The 13,521-nt window shown below is 42.2% G+C and overlaps 1 protein-coding gene across 5 annotated transcripts in view; it reads right to left on the bottom strand.

Moving 5' to 3' along the window:
* Positions 1 to 13,521, bottom strand: part of sema5ba (sema domain, seven thrombospondin repeats (type 1 and type 1-like), transmembrane domain (TM) and short cytoplasmic domain, (semaphorin) 5Ba) — a 174,610-nt gene that overhangs the window by 16,318 nt on the left and 144,771 nt on the right. For all 5 annotated transcript variants that reach the window (XR_005608683.1, XM_039600236.1, XM_039600235.1 and 2 more), the window contains 6 exons: positions 13,067 to 13,184; positions 10,114 to 10,298; positions 7,848 to 7,991; positions 7,078 to 7,225; positions 6,054 to 6,279; positions 3,442 to 3,654 (listed from right to left, as the gene is read on the bottom strand). Coding sequence is in view for 4 of the 5 variants with exons in the window: in XM_039600236.1 (XP_039456170.1) it covers positions 3,442 to 3,654; positions 6,054 to 6,279; positions 7,078 to 7,225; positions 7,848 to 7,991; positions 10,114 to 10,298; positions 13,067 to 13,184 (1,034 nt within the window). In the remaining variant the exon portion in view is untranslated. The remainder of the gene's footprint in view (positions 1 to 3,441; positions 3,655 to 6,053; positions 6,280 to 7,077; positions 7,226 to 7,847; positions 7,992 to 10,113; positions 10,299 to 13,066; positions 13,185 to 13,521) is intronic.

Here is a 13,521-nt window from a genome sequence, read left to right on the forward strand (position 1 = left end):
GGATTATACTAGGGATGTATCACTTGCAGCTTTCAATTGCACCTGCCTGATGTAACCCCAGGTTATATGAAAAAACAAAATGTTTTAACCCTGATGTAAAATTGCTTGTTGCATCAACTGCATATCCTTTTTAGACGTTTAAACCTTGTGCAAATGTTATTGTTAAATATAGCAAAGCCAAACAGAGCATTTACCCTACCTATTAGAGCCCAGCTGGTAGAAATGGGCTCAGGAAGACTAACAAATAGAGAAAAAAGAAAAGAAAATGGTGCTTCAACAAACACAATTTGTCCACGATGGCTTATTTTTGTGTTTCTTTTTCATATTACAGGCATCTATCATTCATTTCTGTCTTACTTTGAACTACTCTTGCACACACCGTCTGTGTCTGTGCTCTGCTGTCTTCCTGATCTCATCATAGCCTACTTTGTCATTACTGTGTCCTGCATTATATTGATTTATTCTCCCCATAGGTGCCGTTAATGTTTCATTTGATCTAATCAGAAGAGGGTGACTGACTAACTGAATGGCTGGTTGACTGGCTGATGTCTGTCTGACTGACTGATGGGGAAGAGCAGTGTTGCCAGGTAACATCACAGTGCTGCAGAAAATTCCATTAGCTGAGTGGATTAGTGTGACACCGAGTAAGGCAGGATGTGACCACTTAACTCTAACTCTCACAGCCAGTCACTGCTCTGCCTGACTAACTGGCTCTTTACCCGGCTGACTGGTTGAGCGTCTGACTCAGTGAGTTAGCGAACAACTCACTGACTTCCTGACTGGCAGTTTACAGTTTTTCGGACTCGTCCCACCCGTCTGCCTGTGCCCCTGCGTGGTTGACTTGCTGTGTTCATTTACATTCAGACATATGAAGTCAACCATGTGTTTGCCCGGCTCGCAAGACGAGACACTGACGTGAGTCAGAGTGAAAACTTTGAAACAAACAAACAAAATAATTATGCCACGTCTGGTCACTCTGTTAATCAAAGACTTGATTACGAAAGTTGAGATCAAGCTGATATGTCAATTTTAAACACTTAAGACTTGCTTTGATAACTGACTTTTTCCATTTGATCTAATCAGTGTGTTGATTTAAAACTTTGATGGGGTGACTATGGAATGCCAATTAACCCGGAAACGTCAGGTGAAAGACCAAACAGGGCCTCAGTCACCTTTAAGATGCAAAATTCAAAATTACAGGTGACTTTCTTCTTGAGTTATTACATTCAAAATATTTTCAGAAAACTTGACCTCTAACCTCTGACCTTGAGTTCAAGGTCACAGACATTCAAATTCATCCAATATTTTTATTAGCTCATTGATAGATGCATAGAGGTATTAATTTGAAAATCCTACATCAGCCCGTTCTTGAGTTATCACAGCAGCAGTGTCTACTAATGACCAAACATCAGCTACAAAACAAATCACTTTAAATATGGTGAGGGCTTAAGACTTGTTCTGGATTTTTTAATGGTTTGGACTTGATCTTCCTTTTTTAAAATTTGGTAAGGAATGGATGAGTGATGGATGAAAAGGCAAGCTGTCATGGGTAGGCTCCACCTCTCGCCCTGTGACAGCTAGCATAGACTCCAATCCCCCATCCCTGAGCCTGAATTGGCTAAATGGTTACAAAAATGTTTATTTCACACTGACATGAGGAATACTTAAGACTCAGCTTACAATAACTGACTTTGGAGGTGATGTTTATATACTATCAGTGGTGGATGCTCATATTAAATATGGCTAAACTTTCATATAATGAGGTCAGCATATGCATTGGATCTTTTTGATGTCACTTAGAAGAGATACCCCTAATAAAGTCTTATAGTTCCTGTTTTCGTTGTATAAAAACAGCCATCACCTAGATGAGCAAATTTTAGTTTTTGATATCCAACATGACGCTGTATAAATTCTTAATTATTATTTGTTGCATCATGATGCTGCTGCTGTCTGTTATCTATCTATATCTTTGTTTTTAACCTGAATCTAATATGATCACCTTAGAAGCCTTAACTACCTGCTGTTAAAGCCTTCTGTTTGGGAGAGAGAGCCAGTTAGAAGGAAGCTGACTTAAAGTGAATGGAAAGGGAGGGAGTGAACTGAATGACTGCACCGAAGCCCAAGGAAGATAAATAAGGACTATTCTGAAGGGTGGCTCATGCAGAACTACTTTAGTAGACCAGCTGGAGAGGAGCATAATAGGCCTCCTTTGAAAACTTCCAACACTGAAAATATATTTGATGATTATTTTAATCCTGGAAACGCGAAATGTTTATTGTTTTATGCAAAATGAACTTATAGCAGTCATATAAAACTCATATCTGAATTAAAAATCGACTCACTGGCTGGAAACACACACACTTGTGTTTCCAATGCACACACTAACACCCTATTCATTTTAATCACCTCAGAGATCTATATTGCCTCCATCCCTCTCTCTAATTTCATCATCAATTACTATTTCGCACTCATTCTCTCTTTTGTCACTGGCCTTGTCCTTCTCACCTGTGTGTCTGCCAGGGACACGTGTGGTGAGACCGGCTGTAAACGTGACAGTAATGGCAAAAGGCTCGCTCACCGGCTGCTTCCCAGTGCGAAGTAACCGAGGCTGCCTGTCCCAGGCTTCCTTAGGTTACATGTGTCAGATGCAAAGTTAACTGAGAAGGATTGTATTTGGATTCAACAACTGACATTCAAATACACAACAGGAATTTGATCAGCACTGCACCAACCAATAATAAATCATTAATTCATAAGGTACCACTCATGAATATTTAAATCGACACCCTTAAGGCTGAGTTCATAACTTTTTTTTAAGAGTGCTTATTGTGTGTGTGTGTGTGTGTGTGTGTGTGTGTGTGTCTGTCCTCATTCTGTTTAATAAGTGTAGCCTGTCAATGCAGCAGTCTGCGGTCAGAAGAGTTCTAGGTCAGCTGATTATGGTTTGATGAGGACTTTGAAATAGATAACTTCATTTGTCCAATAGTGCTTCCTGCACTGCTGAAGCTGCTGGTAACCATTAGCAAATGAAGCTAATGATCCACTCAGCAGTATTTTAGTACCCCCACTGACCTCCCTCCCTCTCTCGCTCTTTTTCCATCTTTGTCTCCGAGTGTGAAAGTGTGGATGTCTGTCGATTATCGACCCACAATATACTGAAGAGGTTAGCAACAGGACACCAACTGCCTTTATCTATCCTCAGTTTATCTTCAGTTTGTCATTACCTGCAATCAGGTTGTACTGGAACACCTGCTGGGATGCTACACGACATATTTGAGGATGTCTCATGTGTAATATATGAAGCAGCTAAAGTCCAAAACCTTTGAAAGGCCTTCAGTAAGCCTGCAGAACTATTGCTCAGGACCACTTTAAGAAAATTTCAAGAAAGCCTGGCTGCTTGTAAGCAAAAGGTAACAGGGTTTGTAGTGCATCTTCACTGACCTGGACATGCCTGGACATTACAGTCCTGATACTCCACAGGCGAGCCACGGCAGGCCACAGGGGCACTCTTCCCCTCTGGGCCAGAGCAGGTTCGCCGACGGGTGCGATAACCTTTTGCGCAACTGTGTGAGCAGCTTGACCAGGTCTCCCATGATGACCAGCCTGTGCCCGACACTCTCACCACTGGAGTCTTGAGGAGTTCCTCGACAAGGGCTAAAGAGAGAAGAAAAATAGGGGTAAGAAAATGGAAATGAAGTTCCAGTTTAAAGAAATTTCTGCTGCGCTGTTAGATTGAGATCTTAAAGAATTTCAACAGACACACGAAGCATGAAAAGTCTTTGACTGAAAGTCAAACATTGTGTACATGACTTTGCCAGGAGGCATATTTCTTTCTCTTTTCCTCTCAGACTCGGTCTGTGTCTCTCATGCATCCCGCGATTCCCTGCTGTCAGTGTTTCATCAGTTTGTCAGAGTCGATGTGGCCCCCCCAGGAGGCTGACACGGAGAGACAGGTAATCGATTTAGGGAAGGGGGCATTAAAAAGCCACCAGTGGAGAGCAGTGGACTGTGGCCCTGTGCAACTCTCTGTGTGACGGTGTGTATGTGGGAGTGCAGGACTGTGACTCCGTCACTAACAGCATGTAGGGGAGCTAACAGGAGGGCTGTTTCAGCATGTCACAATTCTCCTGGGAGAAATCTTTGCATGCTGCTGCCTTCTCACTTGTTCACAGACAAGTAGGCCAATTTGTCTGAACTACAGTACTATGCGTGTACACATAAACAAAGATCCAAATATAGACAGAAATTGCTCTCCTACTGGAATATAAACAACACTGAAATTTGGCTTTTGATTATTTGCACATTTTCTTTTCTGTTGACTCTTTTTAAATATCAGAAAGAGCTGAAATAAGCAACATGCTTTCAGTGTTATAGGTTGAAAAAAATACATAATAACCTGTCAGGATACTGTTAATCATATGATTTGAGAGGGGACTAGTCTCCTGCACCTCCTTTGGATTCAGCCTCTAACAAGAGTAACAGGTGAGTCAGGCCAATCACATTTAGTTTGAGATCAGATCTGATGAAATATTTAAAGTAGCATAAAGAGGAACAGAAGTCAGCATAGAAAGCTGGATGTCACAGTGCAATGGGTTAAGTAGAGCATTTTTACCTGGGAGAGCAGGTTTTAAATCCTGCAGCCAAAAGTCAGCATTGACTTACTTTAGTGTGTATGCCTGAGCTTGTCTGAGGGCCTTGGAGGGCCTCAGCACAGATAAAAGAGAAGGCAGGAGCGGGGATGTCTATTTTCATTGACGTTTTTACTGGTTAATCTATAGAGAACATTGATTTATTCAGGCAGCTGAACCTAAAGGTGGAGATCGGAGCATTTGTTTTTATAGTGCTGCACCACTACAGAGCTTATAGTGCACAATATATGATCACAACACATGGACATCATTACACAGACACACAGATGATCCACAAATAAATAACAGAGTAACAGATAACCGTGTTATGTTCAGTTAAGTTATATAAGCAAGGATTGCTAGTTGTCACGTAACAGCCCTTTGAAGGTATCCCAGCGGCAGCAAAGGAGGAGAGATTGTGGTATATAGAAAAGAGATGGATTTTGAGCCTACACTTGATAATGTGAGAGCCCACCTCCCAAACCTGCAAAGGCAGCCTATTTCAAAGGAGGAGAGCTCGGTGAGCAAAGGCTCTATCCTGTAGCAAGCAACACCAGCGAGCGTAATCGACAGATTGGAGTACACACTGGAACAAAGCACTAAAGGTAGATTTGTGTGCCATTCGTGGACAGATTGCTGAGTAGTGGTACTCAATAAAAGCCCAGGTTGTGAAGGGGTCAAATCCTCAGTGGGAATATTGTGTTAAGTTTTGTGCAGAGAGCACAAAAAAAGCATTTACTTGACTGTTGTTACACGATAGCAGCTACTAGAAGAATATCTGCTGCAAAATGCATACAGTAAAACTGCATGTTGAATACCCTGTAATTGGACCGTGATGGTAAACCTATTATCTGATAAGAGCTCATAAATGTTGTATTTACATGGTCACTGTTTCACATTATTTTGGAAAACATAGCTATGTTTCCATGTTTAATCTTTAAGAAAGTAAGAAATAGTTAAGCCCATTTCCCAGTCAAACATCATCATGATTATATGATGTATTGGAAAGTACATGTCAACAAACCACAGAATGGCAGCAAAGGCTCGCTTAGAAGCAGTTACATGACAATGATCCAGTATAAAAACAAATCAATTCAACAATTAATCAGTTTAATATCTGATGGTGTTTTAACTTGTTGCAGAACAGCTACAAAAAAGCAAAAGCAGTTAATTTAAGCTATAAAAGTTATATGACAAACCACAAGCCCCGAGTTGGAAAAAGGGTTGCTTCTGAGTGCCAGCACTGAAGGAAAACAGCAGTAGTCACTCTTAAAAACGTCTGCATTTAAAACTGAGTTGTGGAGCTACTTAGATATCATTGCCAGTATGTGAATTTTATTTGTTGCTAGGTTTTCCTCTGAACCCAAGGTGACAGTACAGTAAAATGTGACAATAAAACTCTAGAGACCACAATGGTTAACTTACTATCTGTCTCACAGGCCACTGTGCCATCGTTAGGACAGAAGCGCGTCTCCACCTTCTTCCGTCCAATCTGCAGCTCGTGAGGATCAGACAGGTGGGCCCTGCACATGTAGCGCATCCTCTGCTCTTGACGAGCTCCTCCCTGAGTGACATTGACGGGCATCCAGGGTGTCCAAGGTGTGTTCCTCTTCACCTCTGGACAGGCCTCCAGGTTACAGGCCTTGTACTCCTGAGAAAGAAAGTGGCAGACGCTATGAGTTTGGTGGGGGTTTTTTCTTCCATTGTTTCTGCCTGTACAGACTGAAGGTAAAAAAGGTTAAAAAAACAAACAAAAACAAAACACACATTACACTGTGTGAATGAGTGTACTGAAAAACTGACACGGAAATGAAAATTGTTCCTCTTCTTTCTGTGAAAACTAAACTGCAAGTGCTTCCCAAAAACTGTGGAGATGGAACAATTACCTGTTATTTTTCCACACAAAATAAAGAAAATCAGGAATGTTACTGATTTCTTTTGTGAATAAAAAAGGTAAGACAAACTGGCGTTCTTCCCAGTTAAACCAGTGCAGGTTAGGGGGAAAATTCCAAAATGTCATTATCTGCTCACCTCTATAATTATGTTATTGCCCAGAAAGTTTTCATTAATAACTCATAAACCACTGTAAAAACAAACAAAAAAATCATACATTTATATAGCAGATACATAGTGAAAAAACAGGAATATGTACGGGTTCTTTTTCAATAGTAAAAGCTGTAAAACTTTTAAAAATACGTTAAAAGTTTGAAATCTGTGCACATTCCTAAAGCTGTCCAGTGGGCTTGATTGGAGTCTTTGCTGGACTGATTGTGGGCCCTGGGCCTTATGTTTGACACCCCTGATTTAGACTAAATTCTATGTTGCAGTAATCCACTGCTTTCTTAAAAATATCAGATTGTGCAGCTGTATAAAATTTAGTTTTTAAATTATTGGTTCCATCATTGTTCTGTGTTATGTGAGCAGATATTTATGTGAGTGCGTTTCCTACCAATGCACATCCTGGGCAGCTGTTGCCATTCTCGCAAGTGCGGACCCTGGAGTGGACACCTCCACCGCACTCGGTGCTGCACTTGGTCCAGGAGCCCCATGGGGTCCAGAAGATAGGCTGAGGACAGGACACCCCTTCATTGCAGAACCTGTGAAGATGGCAGCGACAGCAGGATGAGGTGTGGAAGTGACTAAAATTCAAGTCAGAAGAACTACAGACTTAGAGAATACACTTTTGCACTCAAAAGTCAATCTTGTCTAAAAACACAAAGCAAACAGAAAACTGAAATTCAGCATTTTTTTCACGATATTAATATCTATACTGATACTTGTAACCTATACTGCAAAAACTCAAAATCTTACCAAGAGTATTTGTCTTATTTCTAGTCAAAATTATCTCATTACACTTAAAATAATACACAATCAGCTACAGGGCAACATTTCAGTAAGCTAAAGGAACTTGTTTCAAGACAGTGAATCTTGAAACTAGAGAAAAACTAGAGATTTTTCACTTGTTCCACTGGCAGATTTTTTCACTTAATACAAGATATTTTAGCTTGAAATAAGTGAAAAGTCTGATAAGGCAAGTCTGTGAAATACAACCAAATTCTAACTTCAACGCTGTTCCAAAGCTGGGCCATGAGGGGAGCAAACGCTTGATCACAGCGAGGACTTAAGAGTCCACTGATGTACCTGGCTGTGTAAAGCCTTGTAAATCACGAGTAATGAGGAGCATGAACTGTTGTCGCTGAGAAACAAAGAGAGAGATACCTTTCATCCCTGCTAGGCCCGACACACACACGGCCACCATGGCGAGGTGAGGGGTTGTTACAAGAACGCTGGCGCAGCTCGAAGCCTGTACCGCAGGTTGTGCTACACTGTCCCCATGACGACCAGGGTGTCCAGCCTCCATTTCTATGAAAGAAAAATATTAGCAACAACAACTTCTCTATAATTATTCCCTGCTGCTTTTAGCATTATTCTGGTATATAACATTCTTTAATGCTATAGTAAAAAAAAAGCCTTTTAGCTATAACTGCCTAATCAGTGCTCTTATTCTGACTTCCTGCAAACAAAAATGCAAACACACAAAGACAGCTCATTCTGACTGGGAAACATTCATTCAATTTGCTTAAGTGCTTTGTTCCTGGGTCTCACTCGTCATGATTTAATTGGCACTTTCTGCAAAAGCACAATTCAATTGCGACACCAAGGATTAAATCTGGCATGGCTATCCAGCGGGATGAAAGTTCCTGAGCTCTTTGTCTTGACTCCGTTCTCTGTAACACTGATTAGCCAATTCCCCTGAAGACAGAGGTAGTAAGAGATGTCACAAGGAGAATGTGGATGTCACCTACACTTTCTAAAAAGATTCATCACTTTCATGATCTTTCTTATGTTCTGTCGGAGTAGAAATTGCACCCCGAGGTGGCTGCTTCAAAAGTCACTCAGGACATTCCTGCTACAATAGCAGAGTTTAAGTAAAGGCATTAGAGTTTGTCTGATCATTGACCTGGCTCATTAGCAAAATGAATAATTTCAACCTGGCAGTGTCCGTTGAACTCATCCAGCATACATTAACTCCCATAGAGGAGCTCTATCTGACATAGAGCGACACAAGAAATGCAAAAATGAAATCAACTTTAGTAAAATAAGGAAAAAGGCGACAGCTAAGGAGTCCAGCTGAAGTAACACTATAGTTTAGCTATCAGCAAAATGTAATGAAGGAAACTTGCAGCAGAGAAATCCATCTGGTGCTATGGACTTAAATGACAGCATAGTGCTGTTTTGGTTGTCCTTAGATGCTACACAGAGCTTTGCCGAGCACCTTTTACATGCTCCAGCTGTGTACTGTCTCCTTGGGGCAGTGTCAAAAATATGTGGCAGCAGTAATGTGGCTACTTATGATTGTTTTGTTGCTGGTCCTTTAGGGTAGCCCCTACCGTGGAGAAGACAGTGGTCTTAATAGACAAACACTTCTCTGAAGTGAAGTGACACACGGTTTGCTGGAACTTTTACAGTATGGTGAGCTCTTGAGATCTTTCCTTTCCTCCTAAAGCAAGCTTATCAACCAATCAGCATTTCTATAACTTTATAGTCTAATCAACATTAGGCATTGTGCTGTTAGGCCTCAGTCACGCAGTCTTAACAGCACGTTGAGACCTGTTGGCAACCACATATACGGTGCTGCACTAAAAACCACCTTGTGATTAGTTTGGTCACTAGCTGTAAGTAAGTAAGTAAGTAAAATTTATTTATATAGCACTTTTTAAAACAAAAAGCTGTTACAAAGTGCTTCACATGGGAATGAAGGCATGTCAAACGCCGGTGGTTGCCGTAGTCACCAGCAGTTAACTTTGAAGACACACGTGGCAGTAAAACTAACATTTGTGCCTCTTCTAGAGTGTAGCTAACAGTGGTGAGGAACAACTTTTACTTTGAAGGTAAATGTTTTCTGTTTCTGGTTCATGTTTCACTTTTTACCAAAGCTTGAAGAGTAAATTTGAGTATTTGCAGAAAAAGTGGTCTCATCCATGCAGACTACAGCGAACACGGCAGTGATCAAAACAACTCCATGAAGGTTTTTGTGACGCACCTGCTTTCTGATTGATTTGATCTAGTTATAACCATCAACTTCCAGAAGCCACTCACCAATGGGTAGAAATAAACATTTATTGAATCCAGGTTGCCACGGGGTCACCAACTGGTCTCAAGGCCTGTGTGCTTTAAGTTTTTGGAAAACAGCACAGAAGTGTAGCTTAGTAGCCTCTGTATTGGTTGAATTTGTCTCTCTTTACACCTACAGCCAATTGAGAATAACAGTTCACCAAATATACTAGCCTTTCATCCACCTGGAGAAATCCACGCAGTGGGACAGGAAGAACCCACACTGCATTATTGTGCTGGCCTTCACCCCTTGTAAAATACTGCAATCTTAATTAAATATGCTACAAAAGTAAAAGTATAAAATTAAAAACAACAAAAAAACTATTGTGAAAAATAGAAAATCATTCTTTTCAGGTGTTTTCTTTTCTACCTTGAACAGTTTGACACCTCAATGGTGGGGCCCTCGCAGTTTTTGCCTCCACACCGAGGAGCAGGACTGTCACAAGATCTGGAGCGACACAAACAGGAGCTCACACCATCCACAACATCATCATTGTTGCAGGGTTGCCACGGTGCCCAGGGCCCGAAGCCACCGTCGATGGTCTGGTTCCGCAGCTGGAAAACACACATCGGTCATAAGTCACAGGTAGCAGACAGGCCCTTCCTTACCAAAATAAAGATGAGAACGTTTTTAGAGGACTAAATGGAAATAAAAGCACTACAATTCACTTCCTTCTGCCAACAAAACTTAAATCCCTTTCACCTTCTTTTCTTCCTCCGCTTTATCCTATAACCTGCAAATGAGCCTGCTCTTTTAGCGCACACATGAATGGTATCATCCACTATGGAATGTGAAAAAAAGATGACAGTAGCTGTGTCCCAAAACGTCGGCTGCATCCTTCGGAGGACCCGGCCTTCGCAGTCTACATGGGCCGGGTCCTTCGAAGACCGAGAAGGCCGGAAGTGCGAGGCTGTGAAATGGGACGGTCTAGCCTTCAGATTTGCGTCACCGCTGTGTCGGTGGAGTTTAATAAACTCGGCCGTCTGCTCCTTGCTATCTAAAATATAACAGGACACTGGCGTAAATTCTCGACCGTCTCACACTTCTGTTTAATCAGTTTTTTTTTGACGTTTATTCAGCTGTGTGAAAATCCCGGAAGAACCCACCGATGGATTAATAAAGTTTTATTTAATCTAATAATCTAATAACTTTGATCTCAGCCAACCCGATTTACTCACGAACAAATAAAACACCGAAATAAGGCAAACAATTACATTTTTAAGTTATCCGAGTGACTTATATATCATGTTTAACCTGAGTAGCAAAAGAGCGGGGTCTGAAAGCGATGAAGCCGGAGTCCGCTGCTCTCGCCGGCTCGGCGACCATTGAACCCCCGTTTGCTATCGGCGGGTAGGTAACAGAGCGTCTCCGAAAAGCGTCGGGCGCACTTTGCAAATATGCGATGTCTTGATAAACCAAGCAGATATTTGAAATTTACACCGCCACTTTCTCGCCTGAAAATATGTTGAAAGTTTATTTTGTGACCCAGAAAGAGTAATAAGACTAATTTTAAAACTTAGTAGCGGCCGCCATTGTTGGCAGCTGAAATTTGGCTGGACGCGCTATGAATTCTGGGATATGGTGGGCCACGAAGGACACACCCAACCCATCCTTCAAATTCGGGGAAATGCGGCCTCCGGAGGATGCAGCCGACGTTTTGGGACACAGCTATTAACAAAGCGCCTGCAGTACGTCTTACGTACATTCCGAATTCGAACATTCCGGAACTCGGTGCATTCGAATTCGAACATTCCGGAACCTTGGTGCATTCGAATTCGAACATTCGGAACCTAGGTGCATTCGAATTCGAATTCGAACATTCGGAACCTTGGTGCATTCCGAATTCGAACATTCCGAACCTAGGTGCATTCGAATTCGAATTCGAACATTCCGGAACCTTGGTGCATTCGAATTCGAATTCGAACATTCGAACCTTGGTGCATTCCGAATTCGAACATTCGGAACCTTGGTGCATTCGAATTCGAACATTCCGAACCTTGGTGGATTCGAATTCGAACATTCGGAACCTTGGTGCATTCGAATTCGAACATTCCGAACCTTGGTGGATTCGAATTCGAACATTCGGAACCTTGGTGCATTCGAATTCGAACATTCCGGAACCTTGGTGCATTCGAATTCGAACATTCCGGAACCTTGGTGGATTCGAATTCGAACATTCGGAACCTTGGTGCATTCGAATTCGAATTCGAACATTCTGGAACCTTGGTGCATTCCGAATTCGAACATTCCGGAACCTAGGTGCATTCGAATTCGAATTCAACATTCCGAACCTTGGTGCATTCGAATTCGAACATTCGGAACCTAGGTGCATTCGAATTCGAATTCGAACATTCGAACCTTGGTGCATTCGAATTCGAACATTCCGGAACCTAGGTGCATTCGAATTCGAATTCGAACATTCCGAACTTGGTGCATTCGAATTCGAACATTCGGAACCTAGGTGCATTCGAATTCGAACATTCGGAACCTTGGTGCATTCGAATTCCGAACATTCCGGAACCTTGGTGCATTCCGGAATTCCGAACATTCCGGAACCTTGGTGCATTCCGAATTCGAACATTCGAACATTCGGAACCTTGGTGCATTCGAATTCGAACATTCGGAACCCTTGCATCATTCGAATTCTGAACATGTGAGAGGATGTCAGGCCCCTTGGCCTTTTCTTACAGGAAAATGAGACCGCGTTGTCACTCTTACCGGACAAACGGTGATGTTCTGCTTCCACTGGCTGATGTTAGAACTGTCCTCCAACGTGGTGCATCTGCGCTGCCTAGGTGCATTCCGGAATTCCGAACATTCCGGAACCTAGGTGCATTCCGGAATTCCGAACATTCCGAACATAGGTGCATTCCGAATTCGAACATTCGGAACATAGGTGTGCATTCGAACATAGGTGCATTCCGAATTCGAACATTCGGAACCTTGGTGCATTCGAATTCAACATTCGGAACCTTGGTGCATTCGAATTCGAACATTCGGAACCTAGGTGCATTCCGGAACATAGGTGCATTCGAATTCGAACATTCCGGAACCTTGGTGCATTCCGGAATTCCGAACATTCCGGAACCTTGGTGCATTCCGGAATTCCGAACATTCCGGAACCTAGGTGCATTCCGGAATTCCGAACATTCCGGAACCTTGGTGCATTCCGGAATTCCGAACATTCCGGAACCTAGGTGCATTCCGGAATTCCGAACATTCCGGGACCCTTGCAGCATTCCGGAATTCTGAACATGTGAGAGGATGTCAGGCCCCCTTGGCCTTTTCTTACAGGAAAATGAGACCGTGTTGTCACTCTTACCGGACAAACGGTGATGTTCTGCTTCCACTGGCTCATGTTAGAACTGTCCTCCAACGTGGTGCATCTGCGCTGCCTAAAGTCCCAGCCGCAGTAAGGGTCCCTCGCCTCCAAGCACAGTCTGCGAGGAGAGGAGAGGAAGGAGGAGTTTTCAGCACAGTGAATAACTGTATGGATAAAATCCATTTTACATATGTAATCCCTGATTAAATAAATATTGCATTTTTTATACACTGAGTGCAGAAGTTAATAAAATGTATGAAGAAGTAAAATGAACAAACCACTAAAAACCACCAGAAACAAAAAAAGTTCAGTCCTCTGTTAAACTGCAGGAAGCAGCACACGTGCATTTTAAGGAAAGACTGCGTCGATCAGAGTTTTTGATGCACTGTCCCTCCCTCTGCTCAAATACCAACATGGAACATCACCCAAACAGTGATTAAATATTTGTAAGCTCC

Source organism: Oreochromis aureus, linkage group 16 (assembly GCF_013358895.1).
Source record: "Oreochromis aureus strain Israel breed Guangdong linkage group 16, ZZ_aureus, whole genome shotgun sequence".
In the NCBI taxonomy this organism is placed as follows: Eukaryota; Metazoa; Chordata; class Actinopteri; order Cichliformes; family Cichlidae; genus Oreochromis; species Oreochromis aureus.